The sequence below is a fragment of the Neodiprion fabricii genome, chromosome 5, assembly GCF_021155785.1.
Source record: "Neodiprion fabricii isolate iyNeoFabr1 chromosome 5, iyNeoFabr1.1, whole genome shotgun sequence".
NCBI lineage: Eukaryota > Metazoa > Arthropoda > Insecta > Hymenoptera > Diprionidae > Neodiprion > Neodiprion fabricii.
The window spans coordinates 22465916-22482160 of record NC_060243.1 but is presented as its reverse complement, the minus strand read 5'-3'; the positions used below and the strand labels follow the sequence as shown (position 1 = coordinate 22482160).

The 16245-nt window shown below is 41.8% G+C and overlaps 3 protein-coding genes and 1 long non-coding RNA gene across 12 annotated transcripts; 2 read left to right on the top strand and 2 right to left on the bottom strand.

Moving 5' to 3' along the window:
- The first annotated feature begins 18 nt into the window (after positions 1-18).
- LOC124182635 (metallo-beta-lactamase domain-containing protein 1) lies at positions 19-1435 on the top strand. 4 transcript variants are annotated; one of them, XM_046570153.1, is made up of 4 exons: positions 19-442; positions 663-725; positions 844-960; positions 1089-1435. In XM_046570153.1, exons 1-4 carry the CDS (start codon positions 292-294, stop codon positions 1289-1291), a joined length of 534 nt encoding a protein of 177 aa, XP_046426109.1. In that variant the 5' UTR covers positions 19-291; the 3' UTR covers positions 1292-1435. The 4 variants fall into 4 exon arrangements, with proteins under 4 accessions (XP_046426109.1, XP_046426107.1, XP_046426108.1 ...); XM_046570151.1 differs by having other exon boundaries at positions 20-442; positions 561-725; XM_046570152.1 differs by having other exon boundaries at positions 22-442; positions 841-960.
- Positions 1010-6159, bottom strand: LOC124182625 (carcinine transporter). Of its 2 annotated transcripts, XM_046570128.1 has the most exons (12): positions 6047-6159; positions 5354-5572; positions 4967-5134; positions 4747-4850; positions 4503-4657; positions 4124-4292; positions 3743-3991; positions 3064-3278; positions 2199-2380; positions 1878-2056; positions 1462-1705; positions 1010-1325 (listed from the first exon to the last, which is right to left on the bottom strand). In XM_046570128.1, the coding sequence occupies exons 1-11, from the start codon at positions 6107-6109 to the stop codon at positions 1468-1470; spliced, it is 1941 nt and encodes a 646-aa protein (XP_046426084.1). In that variant the 5' UTR covers positions 6110-6159; the 3' UTR covers positions 1010-1325; positions 1462-1467. The 2 variants fall into 2 exon arrangements, with proteins under 2 accessions (XP_046426084.1, XP_046426085.1); XM_046570129.1 differs by lacking the exons at positions 5354-5572; positions 6047-6159 and having other exon boundaries at positions 4916-5074.
- On the top strand, positions 4634-11347 carry LOC124182639. Of its 3 annotated transcripts, none has more exons than XR_006870827.1 (4): positions 4634-4769; positions 4918-5230; positions 5336-6480; positions 11091-11347. It is a non-coding gene; the product is annotated as an uncharacterized LOC124182639 (long non-coding RNA). The 3 variants fall into 3 exon arrangements; XR_006870825.1 differs by lacking the exon at positions 11091-11347 and adding an exon at positions 7436-9052; XR_006870826.1 differs by lacking the exon at positions 11091-11347 and adding an exon at positions 7436-9052 and having other exon boundaries at positions 5297-6480.
- On the bottom strand, positions 6047-15648 carry LOC124182623 (importin subunit beta-1). Of its 3 annotated transcripts, XM_046570124.1 has the most exons (8): positions 15412-15648; positions 15014-15246; positions 14239-14297; positions 13979-14161; positions 13492-13845; positions 13195-13344; positions 11204-13056; positions 6047-6159 (listed from the first exon to the last, which is right to left on the bottom strand). In XM_046570124.1, the coding sequence occupies exons 2-8, from the start codon at positions 15066-15068 to the stop codon at positions 6150-6152; spliced, it is 2664 nt and encodes an 887-aa protein (XP_046426080.1). In that variant the 5' UTR covers positions 15069-15246; positions 15412-15648; the 3' UTR covers positions 6047-6149. The 3 variants fall into 3 exon arrangements, with proteins under 3 accessions (XP_046426080.1, XP_046426079.1, XP_046426082.1); XM_046570123.1 differs by having other exon boundaries at positions 15014-15648; XM_046570126.1 differs by lacking the exon at positions 6047-6159 and adding an exon at positions 9478-10428 and having other exon boundaries at positions 15014-15647.
- Positions 15649-16245: the final 597 nt, after the last annotated feature.

Sequence of the window (16245 nt, the reverse complement as noted above, 5' to 3'; positions counted from 1 at the left end):
AGGTGACGGTAGAATTGTCACACACTGATTATTTTTTTTAACCACATTTTGAACACGCCTTCCGTTAAAAAGTGCCTTTCTTCTATTCGCTCCATAAGTAGGAAGTTGAAGGATAAGAAATCTGTGCCATCGTTTACAACGTCATCTAATGAGGCTTTCATAGAATTCACTTCAGTAGAGTCTATTAGCGTAACTTAAAACTATTACACCTATTTCCGTGCTCATTTTCCTTCGAGGTTAAGGGTTTCAATAATATCACATATAGAGAAAGAAGAAACAAAGTTTTCAGAGATGTTGGATGTAGTTGTATTATTTAACGGCTACTCGAAACGTCTCAGTCACAACAGAACAGATGCCAACTGCACATGCACGCTTATCAAAGGACCAAAAATCATTATCGTGGATACAATGACGGCCTGGGACCGAGAACGTCTAGTTGAGGGTAGAATATTATATCTCTGTTATCCTGAGAACCATGAACATATCAGAGACAAATATTTCGATATCTTAATGCTAATAATCACGTGATGTCATTGTTCGCTTTGTTTAATTCTACGTAGCTTTGGAGAGACACAACGTACAACCAAGAAACATTGATTATGTTGTTTGCACACATGGCCACGCGGATCACATAGGAAATAATAATTTATTTCTCAATGCAGAACACATTGTTGGCTACGGTGTTCACCAAGGGACTATTTTTTATGAGAAGCAGCTTCAGAACGGTAAACACCTCTGTTATTGGCACACCAATTAGTGGCGACTTGAATTTTCGATTGAAGCTGCAGGAATATCAATTTTTAGTATATAAAATAAGACATTGCTTCATCTCTGCCACAGAAGATTACCAACTCTGCAATGGAGTCAGTATTACCGCAACACCTGGGCACACTTACGAGGATGTCACAGTTTTAGTGGAAGCTGGTACAGGGAGGGAGTCTGTCAAGTATGCTATAACAGGTAAAGATCGCGCTCTTAATTTAATCCATGAAATAACTTAGCGGAGGTATAAAACCCGAATAATTCTTTTAATCCTCTGTATATCTTATTTACATATATTCACATAAAATGTAACGGTCGGCGTGCAGGTGACTTGTTTGAGAAGGAAGAAGACATCGCAGATCCGTCATTATGGAAAGAAGTTGGTACCTTTGCACTCCGGAAAATTCAGACTTCCTCGCGTTTGCGAATAATGAAATATGCTGATTACATTATCCCCGGACACGGCCCAATGTTCCGAACCAATGACGCTCTAATTCGTTTGTTGGAAAACCAGACCGACGGAGAATGATCGCTTAGCGGATTTTCGAAGAATTTCCAGAGATCTGTGAAGCAAGTTTTCGTAAAAACTATTAGGAGAATAACGTTTTATTCATTATTGATGGAATCAGTGTAAACTGTACAAAGCAAGCTGAGAAAAATTCTCTCCGTTTTACAACGCTTCAAATTATAGCTATTTACCTGACTCTAAAACCAGTAAGCCAACTTTATGGCTCCATCAGAGTCTCGCTGTGTGTCCATTACGCTTGATTGGCGAACAAGTCGCCGCATACTGGCATGAGAATCGCGGCAATCCTTTCCAGTGTTGAGAGGAGACTCCTCGGAAGCAGTTTTTTCGGTAGCATGAAACGGGTCTGGTGTTTGCTGCATTTCAACTGTCTCGCCGGCTGAAAGATCCTCATACGAAGTCGTCGTCGACGATGGCCTGCGGAAGCCAGTAACGAATAACTTTTACAACTAGACACATTGTAATTTAAAGCCTTCTAGAAACACATGTTGCTCTTCTCAGAGGTGATGAGAACCCAAAACGCGCGTGATAAGAGGGTTCGGGATAGAGTAAAATTATGCAAAGTATATGTAGTGTTGTAAAAATTTACCTTTTCGGTATACACCGTATACAATCTGCCCACGACCAATTTTTCCCAAACAGCTCACCCTCCTCCACTGTTTGTGGTAAACGGTAATGCAAAGTCTCCGGTAAACGGAGCCCCGACAGCCCACCGATCATCGACACCATTCCGAGAATAATCAGAGGGAGGACGAGGTTTTCTGTGCCCTGTTAAAAATTAATAATGCGCTCGTGATACATTTCAACATCAAAGAGCTGAAGATCTTTTTCAATACCCAGATTTGGTCAATAATAATATATTCTGCTTCTCTTCAATTCCCTACATTGATCAAAAATCTGAACCACTTGCCAAGTAGGTGATGAACGGTATGATGATCAATCCTAATCCACTGACATAAGCGGAAAATCCAATGGCAGCTCCCCGCAGTTGAGTTGGATAAAGTTCTCCAGCGAACGGGTAAATAATGAGGAAGGACGCTGAAATCGCGGACTTGGACAGCAAGAATAAAATTAGAGTAGCTGTAACGGCGTCTGCAAGTACGAAAGTGGTTGTAAGTATATTGCAGATTTTCGTGTCCAGTTAGTAAACGAGGATAAACAATCTCAGGTTTCGGAAATATCCGAAATTTACCAATTTCGACAATAAAGTCGTTGGTCGTACACGGGACAGTTTGTGGCGGTTAATTTTTATCCAAGGTCGAAATTCTTTGCCCTACAATAGGTAATCCCACAGCGTTGAAGGGCAGTTTGGCCATGTTTAGCTCGCGCCAAGGTAGAACAGCTATTCTTCGACAACATCGTCTTCAGTTTGCTTTTGGCCAGGGATGGTATGTTTATTTGTTGCGGAAGTAGCTCAACTGCAAAAATATCAGCTTTATCAAAGTCTGTTTTTTGTTTTTTTTTTGTTCTTTTTTGTGTTAGTTTAATGTGAGAGAAAAATACGCGTCAACCTCATTCAGCCATAATCATCATTCTACATTTTACATCAACAACAATCTTGTCGGTGTTGTTTCTATCGACAACTTTTTCAATCTATTTGCTTAAGGCAGTGGCATACGCCTAAAAACCGGAAAGTGATATTGGGGATCATTGTTGCAAGGCAGAGGAGAGCGCTGCGAAATACAAAGGTACCAGACATTGGCGCGAGCTTGACAGTCGACCATTTTCCCAACTTTACCAGGATCAGAGGGATACTTTTGTAATTTGACACATACCTTCGGGAAGAATGACCGTCGCTATGCACGACGCGCCAGCTACGACCATGCAGAGACACAGGGGCCACCGTCTACCCCAACGATCCATGACCACCCAGCACGCCATGTAGCTTGGTATTTCTGCCAACGATGAGAAAAAGAAACTCAAATGCTCTTCACTTCCAAGTGCTGGCCCATAATATGAGAGGCCAACATAAACCATGTTGTTGGCAAACCTAAAAACATGCAGAAAAATCGTTGATCGGTAGGTTCATCGATTAGAAGGGTATCTGGCAAAGCATTGGTCATAGTTGATAAATGGTCCCGATATTACGACGCTCCTAAATTATAACTGTGTAATTCGGGTTTGTACAGAGATCATGCTTTTCAAATGCTAACCGATCCCATCAATTTTACAGACGTGAAATAGACAGGGAAATATAGTTGACATGGAATTCGGGATATTTTGCAAACGGGGGATTCGAATTGAAAATTTAAAAACTTGGGCTACCTTTCTCAAAATGCTTTCTTTCTATCTACCTATGCACAGTTTGGAGAGAATTATGATAGATATTTTTAAAGACTAATAAAAAAAACACATGACCTTTGGACTTCATCTTCCAAGTTGACTACACGTACCACCAGTTGTATCGTGATTCGAATAGTTGGTACGCGTTTTATTAATACACCTCAAAATTACCAGTTCAGAGTTATCAGGCACGTTTTCAGACGCATATTTGGTGTTTTAAATAGTGCGAGGATGCCGGGTCCGCTGCGGAGTCGTTCCTCTTCGCTCTTAGATCGTGACATGGTCATCCGCTGGCGAAGCTTCTGGGTGAACGAATCAGGAAGCTCTTTGCCATTCACCCTTGCTAGTGTTTCCAAAATTTCATTCGCTTCCTCCAGACGACCCTTCGCCAGCAGCCAGCGTGGAGATTCTGGAAGGAACCTTTGCCCATAGTTGGCCTTACTATTCAATAACACCGAGAAGCTTACGAGTATTAATTTGGCCATTTGGCATGTTCTCGCTGTTCTCTTTGAATGTGGGGAGGGCTCAAGTATTATGTTTTACGCTACTGACCACCAATACAGAAAGTACAGTAGGAACGGGGCACTGGTCGTCAGGGCGAGGAGTCGCCAGTCGCGAACCAGATACGTAACACCTGCCAGCGTACACAATCCGATAGTGTAGAATGTGCAGGTCATGACAGTGACGAAGGAGCGGTAATTTGGCCCTACGAGTTCCAGGGCTGTGAAAAAATAACCAAACTTGTTTGAGAATTTCTGCCATGGCTACTATTGTGCAGGACTACGGGTGCGAGTTTAAGCCAACCGATTTTTTTCCCACCAAAGATTGGATAATTCTGTCCTAGACAATTGGATTATGGTGGAACAATTCATGACTCTGCTCACACAGCTCGGATTGCATCTGATTTAAAGAGCGATCCTAATGATCTTACAAATAATAAACGGTATTTGATAAATTGCAGGAATCGTCAGGCCCACAACGAATCGGGTTCCGGCCCAAGTCCAGAAGGAGTTTGCCACAGACGTTAGGAATCCACCCGTGATCAGCGTTGCCAAACATATGAAGAACGATAGTCGGCGTCCAATTCTGCCCTCAAAATGAGAAAATGGATGTCGTACGATTTTTGATATTGCAATTAAACACTAATTGGGAACATTAGTGAATTCAAATTTTACCTGTCATTCAACATGCCGAAGAGGTAAACGCCAATTGGTCCTCCTGTGTTAAGAGCAACCAGTCCAAATGTCGGGTAGATGGAATAATTACAGACGAGATTGAACTGTGAACAGTAACACATGACAGGTTTAGTTAATCTCCGAAATCAGTGTATCTACCTTTACTTACAGGAGCCATATAATACCATAGAGCAAGAATACGCGTAGCAACCAAACATACGTCGATAACGATGGAAGAAGTCACCTCCGACTCATCGTACTCCCAGCCATGATCGCACGGAATTACAGACCAGGAAGCGTTGGGTGTAAGATACTCGGCCATTAGCATCGCCGGCGTTTCCCAATTAATGTTGTAACGGGTGCAACGGCTGTAAGATTCGTTGTCCCCCTACCAAGCGACCGTTTATCATCAGTACATGGAAAAAAGGAAAGGAAAGAGTTTGCTGTAATGAAAGAAATGAATCCCATTCAACGCTACGAGTAGGTATGTACATACAGACCTAAAACAAGTGTAGTATGTGCAGAGGATCAAAGTTATTTTACTTACCAGATTTGGACAAGCAAGTAATACCTGAGGTGACTTTAATAGGGTCTCTTATTGACGCACCTGACTAGGGATGCCAAGATGCCGTCTCTGAGGAGGATCGAGACCCTCGAGTCCAGGTACTTTGCACCAGTGTGGAGGAGTTTCAGACATGAAAAGCTGATTGAAGGCGCAAAATCCGCATGGCAAACATGCTGGTAGACAGACGAACCATAGAAGCAGCCGTTGGTAACGACCAAACTCTCCGACGATGGGTAACAGATCGTCAAGGTCGAATCCATCCTGTGGCAAATTTTGTGAGAGAGTCGAAGCAGTGATGACTTACAAGTTTAATAATGGCAAGGAATCGGACTACCAGAGGAAATTAAAGTGGCTAAACATGTCAAAATGGTATTTTGGTATTTTGGCTCAGACTATGTATTGCGAGCGACTTGCAAGATTTTGCAGGATACCTGGATTTTGTTTGCATTTTAATCCGTTCAGGAAAAGTAATAATTGTAAGGTGATCTTTACCATTTACCAACTTGGCGAATGGAACTGCTGAGCATTGAAAATTGGTATACAACAAATTCAGGGATATTTTGGCACCTATATCTGGTAAGCATGTAGAGGTGTAATAAGGTGTGTTATAAACCAATTTATGTCACATGAGCCTACTAGTTTCAGCAAACTTTGTTATCACACCAGACCACTGAATGGATAGACGAAAAAAATTTCTGTACGAATAAACTGAGTGAGATTTAGATGCATACTCACGTCGTCGTCGTCGACACGATGTACTTGCCTGTCATCTGGCCCCGAGTTATCTTGAACATTCATACTGGCAATGATGAGGGGCTGGTCTCAGGCTACTGAAACCTCAAGGAAGCCTTAGAAAAAGGTCAGGTAACATGTATCAAGCTTAGTTGTGTCTCATACACGTGACATACAAAAAATTGCTAACGAAAACTGTGATTGTGGCAGCCACAAATTGTGGATTCAGTAAAAAGGTGTCCAAGAGTTTCAGGAAATAGTGGAACCGTGTCAAATGGCAATAGGGTGGCACTCTAGACGAATGGCAACGATGACGTATAAAAAAATATCCAGTCCTGGGGTGGTTCTTCTATAATTGAATTAGGCTGGAGATGCTTAAGAGAGATTAAGGGCACTGCTGACACACAGCGCATTAGAGAGGATTGATTTCATGCTCGGTATGGAAAGAATGATTATCAATGATACTTGGAGAATGATTCTTTATTACATGTCATAATTGTTCTGGTTCTCTGCAAGTTAGTATTCTACAAAAAAAAAAAAAAAAAAAAAGAAAAAAAAAGGATCAAGTGATTGAAAACAGACAAATAATATCGTATTCAGATGCATATTCGTTTGTATCTGGTTGGTGCGATTTGAGCTCAGCAGACCGAGTCGGTCTATATTGACATATCCAAAATAAAGCAGGTGGTGTGCCAAATTTGGAAAACAATATCTTTGATAATAATCGTAGCGGTACAATCTGAATCAGTTTAATTAAAATTTGCACCAGATGAATCTACGCAAATTTAACAAGAAGACTGCGATAAGTTTGATTATTACTACATTCATTTTTCTCATCTCACTCACGTGTCTTTTCAACTTCCTTGTCATTCGAATTAAAGAAAAAATATATGTATATATTAAAAACAGACTCACAAGCAGGAAATACACTTTGTATGGCACACTCTCTTTTATGCATTCCTTGAGATCTTTCCATTCAAAAATATATTTGGCGCCACAACTGCCATTGCAAAGTACATCAATCACCTTCCTAAATATTGCAGATTTTACAAGTACATTCTTTGACAATTGTACAACACAGGTCTACGTTTCATTATCATCTGCACGTAGTCACATGTTATTCTCGTCACACAATAGCACGTTTAAACACCGGAATATCATTCGCCCCACCTCGCTTGGAATCGCCCTTGATTCTCGTCCAGACAAATAAACAACGGGTAAAGAACCCCCCTCCCCGCGACCTCTCGCAACTTGTACTTGTCATTTTAGTAATTCAAAATAATAACGATTTACTGACTAAATAGGAATGTTTTAGGCTGCATGTCCATCATAAAGTAAAATATATCCCGACATACAGCCGGCAGAATCTTAATCATTGTTTATTTGTTCCAGGCCGTGTAGGCATAAATTCGTTCGACCACTCGGTTATACGCATTTACAACATAACAGCGTACGATAAATGGATTGGCTACCATAAAATTTAATCCTAATTTACCACACGTAATTCGTCGTACTGTCCTCTGGGGCAGTGCGCAACCACCCCACACATATAGCGGCTGGTTTTCTTCTATTCAAAATAGTAATTACAATATAATTCACCCTACAAAATGCAGGTTACATTTAAGGACAGCTTGTCAAGCTGCCGAGTTGAAATCGATTAGTTGAACAGCATGGTGAAGGAATTTTAGGGCTTTATATGCAGATATTATACAAGTGATGCACATCTTTTCAGCATCAGGATGCTACAAATAATGGCTAAGGCCTAAACGCTTCAATATTCCAGTGTTTTCTGACGAATTTGATTTCATCCCGGTATTGCCAAGTTATCCTACTTCTAGAAATCTCAAAGGACCTCTAAGTGATTGGCGCATTTCATACTATTGGATGCAAAATTTTTATTCGTTCTTTCGTATCATTTACACCCGCTACGCCACCATTGATGCAATGTAATTCATTCATTTATTACTCTCACTATGAAATTCTTTCAGGCTGCACCCGTGCACATCATACAATCTGGAAATAATTATTTATTTGGATAATTTTAGCAGTCTACAGTGAAATTATCAAGCTTTTGACTATCGATACATAATCTTGAAATTCCGAATCAATACTCACAAAAAACAAAGCTCCATACAGACTCAATATACGTAAAAGTGAAATTATCGGAGCCAGATTGCCTTGGCCCATCAATTCCATGTTTTTTTACATTCCATGAGTAGGCATACAGTCGTCCATTTAATTGCAGATGAAACAAAAGTTTACATCAATACAAAACTGAACTGTCGATTGGCAGAACGAAGAGTATGCAAGGGGAAATTTTATTTTCAGTGACTGTGAGGTAAGAACTCGTGTACCTGTAAGTAGTAATAGTGATACATAGCTCTTGATGAAGATCCATCGACAATTCGATAGATGGGATGCCAAATTCATGGTAAAAATGACGCTATACTTTTATTAGTTACATGTTTTTATTCAGAATCCATATGGGAGATACCCACTGTTCTTTGATTATTCACTCGGTAAATTTTTTTTTCTTTAACCCAATTTAGCAACTTAAATCACTGATGAAAAAAGAAACAATTACCACAGAGTGCCAAATATCGCTTCACGACGTAGAAAAGTGCCATACGAAAGTCAGTTTAATAATCGTATTGATATAGGTATTGTTGGAGTACACGTGGAAATAATCGATTACCTGATCTGATCATAAGCACAGACGTTTTTGAGTGGTTGAAGTAAGGACTCAGATGATCCAATAATAACAATTGTCATTTAGGTGTATTTTTAGTATGTAACAATCAAAAACAACACATATATTTCAAGACAAGGGCCAAGTTTGCCGAGCCTATAACATCAACAAATGTTATATCTGCTCGTACAAGATTTGGCAGGTTTCCTGAGTAATAATTTTGTGTCACGTTATTTGGTTTCAATAAACATAAACTAAAGTGGATGAGAGCTATTACAAAGAGAAAACAGGGAGTAATAAAAGAAGATGTAATAAATATATGTGGTGGGCGAAGAAATAGTTTAATCATTTTCCTCGTCTAAGTTTTCCTGTCTGCATAAATTCATAGTTAAAGTAGTCGACGCTGTTCAATGGCCATTATTTTGAAATGCAAGGTGTGGATATAATTGAATGCAACTTGTGCACACATTGAGAGCGTTGACGATTGAATATAACTTGTACAGTTCCTAGTTCCCAGACCCTTTAGGCACTTTTAGTAATTTAATATCTAATCGTAATGCAATTATCGCAACTGTTTGGCACTTGAATCATTATACCACGGACGGTGGAAAAAGGTGTTCGTGGCAGCGACACTGCTCTCTGGATTGTTAAAATTTATCGTAACTATTTTTTATTTGTTTCTAATTTCACTTGTGGATGATTGGACAGGCTGGACAAGGCATTACATAACTGAATAAAGAACTAATTATGAAGCGAAAAAGAAAACACGTAGATTTTAATGTATCATCGATAGCAGCAGACAAGCACATACGAAACAATATGACTTACATCATTCATTGGATTATAAAATCATTCACTCCGACCGTTAATTACTAGTGAAACTCTACCGTATTCTCATTCACACAGAAAATTTATCCTATCGTACATTCTATCATCACAGACACATTTCATTGGCGTAACCACCCATTACTCAGAAACTTTCCTACTATTTGTGCTCATACTTTATTATCGCTATGGTTATCATCATCATCATCATCATCATCATCATCATAATCATTATTTTCTCGTAACAAATGGTTCAACATTACAAACATTCTCGAGCAGCAATTCAAGTTTACCCAATAAACTTACTGGAGTATTCACACAACACGCGCTACATCGGACAACAAAAGAAAACAGTTACCGCGTCGCTCGGTTTCAGGTTTATAATTTGAAGTCTTCTCAGGCTTGAACTCACCGTCGTAATTACGCAGGTTAGGCTGTAGTTCAGTTCAGTTTAGTTCAGTACAGTTCAGTACAGTTTTCAGTTCAGTTTGGTTCGGTTTAGTTGAGTCCGTACAGTACGGTACAGTACAGTTCAGTTTAGTTGAGTCAAGTTTGGTCTCAGACACACTCACATCATCAGAATTTTCATCTTCATTCTTGTTTCACTCATCGGCAACATCCACTTCCCGTAATCCTTCGGTCGGCATGTAGCAGATCTACTGCAGGCAGTTTTCGGCATTCAACCATGGACTGGTCAGATACCGGTAGATCTGGCCCAGTAGATTTAAACATTACCAGTAGACGCCATCATTTTGGAACTCACGCACATCTATCAATTCGCATCCGTACTATCCAATCTTGTTGTCTTTGTATTGTGTTTGATAGTTTTCTAGTCAAATCAAATTGCACGACAGTACAACCACGAGGTGATCTGTGAACATGAAAAAGTTTGAAAATATTCATCAGTCACGAATGTTCTGCAATCGTTACCTAACGACAATATTATTTTATTATTATAGTTTTAAGATTTTTCCTAACAAGCCGTTTCGACAGCTTCTCACGATAGTCGACTTGCTAATATGTCGAATATACTTAAGGGACACATGTGATATCTAATTTTTTTCAAATAGTCTAGCAACTGCTCAGACTCGCTGGATTTTCTTATAGATTCGTGCATTACGAAATGTATGAAATATGCAAACTGAGATATCGATGGGTTCAAAAACGAACTAAAGTAAATACAGTGTGCGAGCGAAGATGATATTTTTCAATTTGTCATATTCACTCTTCATAAGAGTTATCGGACAGTAGTACCGAACATTTGATACAGACATGAGCCCCTTTGATTCCGATGTTTTACTGAATACAATACGAAATCAGTCCAGTCGAGTCATAATTTTTCAAAAATACTTTCATCCACACATTATGGCACGCATGCAGGCACTCGGTAACGATAGGCAAGTAACACCCCTGTACTCGGGTTTTAGAAATTACAGCTTTCTGTGATTTGGAAATGGATAACATCTTGCTGGTCGAACCATGGAATGAATTCAAAAAAAAATAAATAATCAGAGTGTTTGGGATTGCTTGTAGGATTGAACTGAAGTAATCGGGGAAGATTTTCGTCACGAGCATTGCTGAATTTGAAGTCAGGTAAAACCGAAACAGGAAAAAGTAAAAAAGTTACGAGCAACATGGAAACTCACCAACTAGACTGAAGTGGCACATTCTTCAGCCTGCGAATTTCTTTGGTGGCCCACGTCGCCAGAGTTTTAGTCTTGTTAGTTCGAGACCTGCGTCCTTTGGTCAACAAATCAGTTATTGGCTCAGTTTCGACCATGGGCAACAAGTTGACGCCAAAAACGGTAACCAGATCACCGAGGAGGCCAGCGGCAGCAGCGATATTACTATCTGAATGTTCGCGATCTTGAGCGATGGAGGTGATAAACTGTATGATGAACGGAACATGTGGCTCGACAAGACTGACAGGACTAGGCAAAGTTCCATCACCCCTGAGTCCCTGGACGATACCCATGTAAGCCTCGAGGACACCCTCTCTGAGCTCATTCAAATAGTCGATTAGATCGTAGTCACTCCTGTCAACGTTCGCCTGGGATGCTTGGGCTAGAGTTTGCAAAACAATTTCCAAGTATTTTCTGAATTCAGGGCCGATACTTAGCGCAATGTCACCAAATACAGATAGTATTTGCGGCTTGACTGATCTGTGCACGGTATTGTTGCTTAGGTTCTCCAGAAGGAGAGTCATTATTTCATCGCAGTATGGTAAGACCTTGCTCTTGAGGGCTCGGCAAATATCACCTGTCAACCCGACTGCCGCGCAGCAGACTTGATATTCAGCATGGTTCTTCAAGCCAAGGCAAAGGAAAGGCTTGAACGCATCCATATACTTGAGGAAGCCTTCACAGAGCACCTCGACGAGCGTAGATACAGCCATAAGTGCATCTTCCTGCACTCCGCCAGCTTTGCAGGAGTTTGAGTTGAACATAGCGAGTAGAGCAGTCATTATGGCGTCCGAAATTTGGGGAGCATCTTCAGGCGAAACTTTCCTAAGTACCGATTGCAGCGTAGCACAGAGCAGGGACTGGAGGTCGTTGTACTGGGCCCGATCCGAATGGCTCTGAATGTGGGTTTCCATCTGAAGAACTTGTTGAAGTCTCTCAAGAATCACCATCGTTGTCCTTTGCACGGTGACGTAACAGTCAACGGGCGAGTTCTTGACCATTTCCATAAGCGCTTCATATGCCGCGGATCTGAGGTTCGCCTGGGCTCCATCGACACGATCCGTCGTCTCCAGGAGTCTCTGGATAATAAAATCAAAGTACTGAGACATGCAGTACGTCTGCGGCTGTGTTCCATCATCAGTTGCCTCAGCAGCCTCGTAGCTCGCCTCCGCAAGCCCTGTGAATGCCCAGCAGACGTTCGCGGCGACCCTTGGCTCCGCCTTAAGCCCATTCACCAGGGATTCGAGTAAAGGTTTGAGGTACGTCTCGCTTATCGCTGCCTCTGGTATTATTTCGCATATCCGGCCGAAGGTCCAGGCAGCCGTATCCCGCACGACTACGCTGTTGTCATACATCAGGTGGATTAGAGTGGGCATCGCCTGCTCAACCAGAGGTCTCAGAGTGTTCGGCTCTAAGCCGCCCAGAATCGAACCGAAAGCCATTAGGGCGGCATCCCTGAATCTCCAGTCCTCGCTTTTTATGTGCTCTTTGACAAACGGGAGGACATAGGGGACGATCGCGTCCTCGCAGCAGGACGCAAGGAGCATCAGACATACACCAGCTGCTTTTGACGGATTCCAGTCATCCTCGTCGTCAAATTCTTCCTGCTTAGTCAACTTCTGCATAAGTACCGGCACCAGGAACTGCAATGCCCCTTTTGCGTAATGTCGAGAGACTCGCAGTGGAGGTCGACCTCCGTCACACGCTTCCCCCTCCTCCATAGACAAGTCCACTTCCTCGTCAGACACGTTGGACCAGAACTCTATTCCTTGAAGCGCCACCTCGTCTATGTCAGATTTCATCGCCTCCAGGGTGATCTGTACGATGCAAATTGATACGCGGTCAGACATGTGTTATAAATTGGGACCATATTGAATGCGCCGTTTCAATTGGCTGGGCTAATTGCGATTTATATCAAATAAATGAATAAATTGAACATGACTTGGAAGACTTACGGGAAAAAGTGCAGGGCCCATGTACGGTTCCATGTACTGATAGTAGAGAGACATTATTTTTACCAGACACTGCAAAGCTGCGACTCGTACTTGTGTATTAGTAGACTGGGTAGCTTCGCAAACTACTTCCATTATAAAATTTCTCTCACTCTGGAATAAATTTCATAAAATGGTAACTGTATTATTTTGTAAGTTTACCAAATAATATTTCGGAACTTTTGTATAACCTAGATTATTGTGAAAAATGAATTGTACTGCAAGGCTACCTTCACTTTGAAAATAAATCTGTCAACTTACCTCAATGTCAAAATTTCCTTTTGTAAATTCCAGGGAATTGAAGAGAGCACTGGTAGCTGCAAGTCGAACATGATTCGAAGTGCTCGAACCCTTCATGCCATGTATGATAGCAGTGAGTATCTGATTCGACTGAGCAACAAGCACATCTCTGTCAATATCCTGACAGATATATCCGATCGTTTCTAATGTCGCTTCCTTCATCATTTCTGTGCTGTTCGGATCGGCCACATTGTTCACTAAGACAGGTATCAGGTCGCTCCATTGTTGAACAGGAAGTTCTGCAACAGCGACGTAGGCGACGCACTGTGCAGCCGAGCTGGGTCTGTTATTTTCAGTGCCCAAAGCACCGAGGATCTACAAACAGCACAGGAGGAAGGAATGAAAAATGAATAAAAATTGCATAAAAATAAAGCACGTGAAGAAGTAAGAGAAATCTTTTAATATCTGTTCCTTCTTTCAATTATATATCTTTCCTTGCAATGCTCACATTTTTCTTGATATAGTCTCGAGACTCAGCCGGTATGGCGAGCCACCGCTCTTGATACTGTATCTTTAGAGCTGGATCTTTGGATGTCAGCTGATTTTTGAGTTGCAGACCAGCAGCCATGCGAGCAACGGCGCTGACTCCTGCTGTGACCAACACGCCACTGAGACGCTGCACAAACTCATGCTGAAAGAGTCAAAGTAAAATTGCATTACATTATTTAGACAAGTGTGCGTAAGCCAGATATCACAAGTAATGCTTACAAGATTCGCTTGTGCAGCCTGTTCCAAAAAGTTCTGTGCTGCTTCAAGTTCATTTTGATCTGAAAAATAATCATGTAACAAATCAGTAAAGTATTAATTGGGAAGTTTAGCCGCTAATTATTTGTGGTTGTCAAGGAGAACTGAAGCACAGTGTTAACGTGTGTATGAACTTAAATCGACTTGACGTGTGTCAGGGTAGCCGGAGTGTGCTTAGTGGAATTTCGTCTGACATGGGTTAGAAACTTCATCTTCCCAACCAATCATGTTTGCAATATTAGATAAAACGAATTTGATAAAATCGCAACTGTTTCCGGTAATGAAAGAATGTTGAATTGACGTCAGCCTCGGAAGCTGAGCAGGTTAGATGAGGAAGGGCAGCCAAACTGTTGGGGAGAATCTAAGTTAAGGGGTGCGAGAATTGAATAAAGAAAAGGCGAGTGAGTCTAGACATAGCAGTTGCTCGATGCGGCGGAGATGCGAAATGCCTGCATCCCAACGTAGATATTTGGGAAACATTGCCAACTCGTAACGGTCGTTGAGTGGTTCGCAAGATCGCAACCGATTGCAAAAGGGTAGACTCGAGGCATTTTTCGAAGCCTTCGGCTGCGGGGATGATGGCTAAGGAAATATGTACACAGTACGTATGTACATACTCACACAGAGCGGGATACGAAGAGCATGCAACGGTTGCAAAATGCTCGGGCCAAACAACCGCCGTTGCCGCGCGCGGCGGCGTCGTCGGGGTAGAAAATGATTAAACGGCCGCGTCACTCACCCGGGGATACGGTCTTCTCGAGGACCTGTATCAGCTGCACCGTGGTCGGATCCATTTGTATTCTTTCTGCTTTGCGATCTGGGCTCTTAGTCCTCGGTTTTCAATCTATTTCCCAATATTACGTTCACTGTAAACCGGCGGTTGCCCACATGTAGGACCGAGTCTCCACCAGTCAGTTGAGTATCCCCTTCCACTTCCTGTCTTTTCCCTCTCGCCCGCTACTTCGGCTACTCCTATGCATGCGTCGTACGTAAGCTTGTGGTGAAATATGTCTACTCATGCACACTGCATGCGCCTCGCAAGTTATATGCATGCATGCATGTATGTATGTGCGTATGCATATAGATATGTATGTGGTACGTAACGACGTACAGCGCACAAGAGCCGTACACACCAACCGAAAACGTCTCTTGGCTCTGGCAGACTGGTGCGTATGAATACAGCACCCCCGATTACTCAGCGTAGGGATCTAGAGATATGCATCTGTTAAATTACGGGAAAGTTCTTTCCCAGATTCCTTGATCACTCGAAAGATGTCGAGTCACGTTGCCAATGAGCTTCACTATCTGTATTCATTCACAAAACGACCCGGTAATTATTCTTCTATTTTAAACGGTCAACCTTGGACTATTTTGTGTATGACAAACGATCATAGATAACCAGCGCCATCTCTTGGATCCCGCTCAATTTTCCCCATTTCCGCTGTTACCACAACTTCCGGTACGGAAGTGAGTTAAGAGAACAGGTTGGACCATGTCTTTGGACCACGGTCTTTACATACAGGTCTGGCAACGAAGCCAATTTTCTACAGAGCGGCGTGGTTCTCTTACTGTCCGTGGTTTTTAGTGTTTGAAATAGTCATGTCGCGGCCCTGCTATCTAGGGATGTACGTGGGGTAGGGATGGTAGGGATGAAAATGTGCCAATAATAATATTATTAGGTTGGCGCTGCATTGCGCACGCGTTGATTATCCATCCCTCGATCACAATGCCGGCCTGGCGGCCACAAAGTGAGATAAATAACCGGCCATGAAATGAACCACCTCCACTACCTTCGTTACCAGATCTGTATGTAAGACCGTGGGTTGGACCTATCCATAGTAATCGTCATGTTAGGTTCCTAGTGTTACGTTTGACAGCGCCCTGCTGGTGGCCGCGAGCCAAAACTTTGAAAAGAACTGGATTAAATTATAATTATTAATAATAACGTTAAAATAAAATTTAAAAAAATTG

Excerpts from the sequence above, each read along its gene's own strand:
- LOC124182635 (XM_046570150.1), top strand. The coding sequence starts at position 292 with ATGTTGGATGTAGTTGTATTATTTAACGGCTACTCGAAACGTCTCAGT. Across the intron at positions 443-560 it reads CCGAGAACGTCTAGTTGAGG|CTTTGGAGAGACACAACGTA; the intron begins GTAGAATATTAT and ends AATTCTACGTAG. Across the intron at positions 726-840 it reads TGAGAAGCAGCTTCAGAACG|AAGATTACCAACTCTGCAAT; the intron begins GTAAACACCTCT and ends TCTCTGCCACAG.
- LOC124182625 (XM_046570128.1), bottom strand. The coding sequence starts at position 6,109 with ATGAATGTTCAAGATAACTCGGGGCCAGATGACAGGCAAGTACATCGT. Across the intron at positions 2,057-2,198 it reads TACCGTTCATCACCTACTTG|GGCACAGAAAACCTCGTCCT; the intron begins GCAAGTGGTTCA and ends AATTTTTAACAG. Across the intron at positions 1,706-1,877 it reads ATACGGTGTATACCGAAAAG|GCCATCGTCGACGACGACTT; the intron begins GTAAATTTTTAC and ends TGGCTTCCGCAG.
- LOC124182623 (XM_046570123.1), bottom strand. The coding sequence starts at position 15,068 with ATGGATCCGACCACGGTGCAGCTGATACAGGTCCTCGAGAAGACCGTA. Across the intron at positions 13,345-13,491 it reads AAGGAAATTTTGACATTGAG|AGTGAGAGAAATTTTATAAT; the intron begins GTAAGTTGACAG and ends AATTTATTCCAG. Across the intron at positions 13,057-13,194 it reads TGGGCCCTGCACTTTTTCCC|ATCACCCTGGAGGCGATGAA; the intron begins GTAAGTCTTCCA and ends TGCATCGTACAG.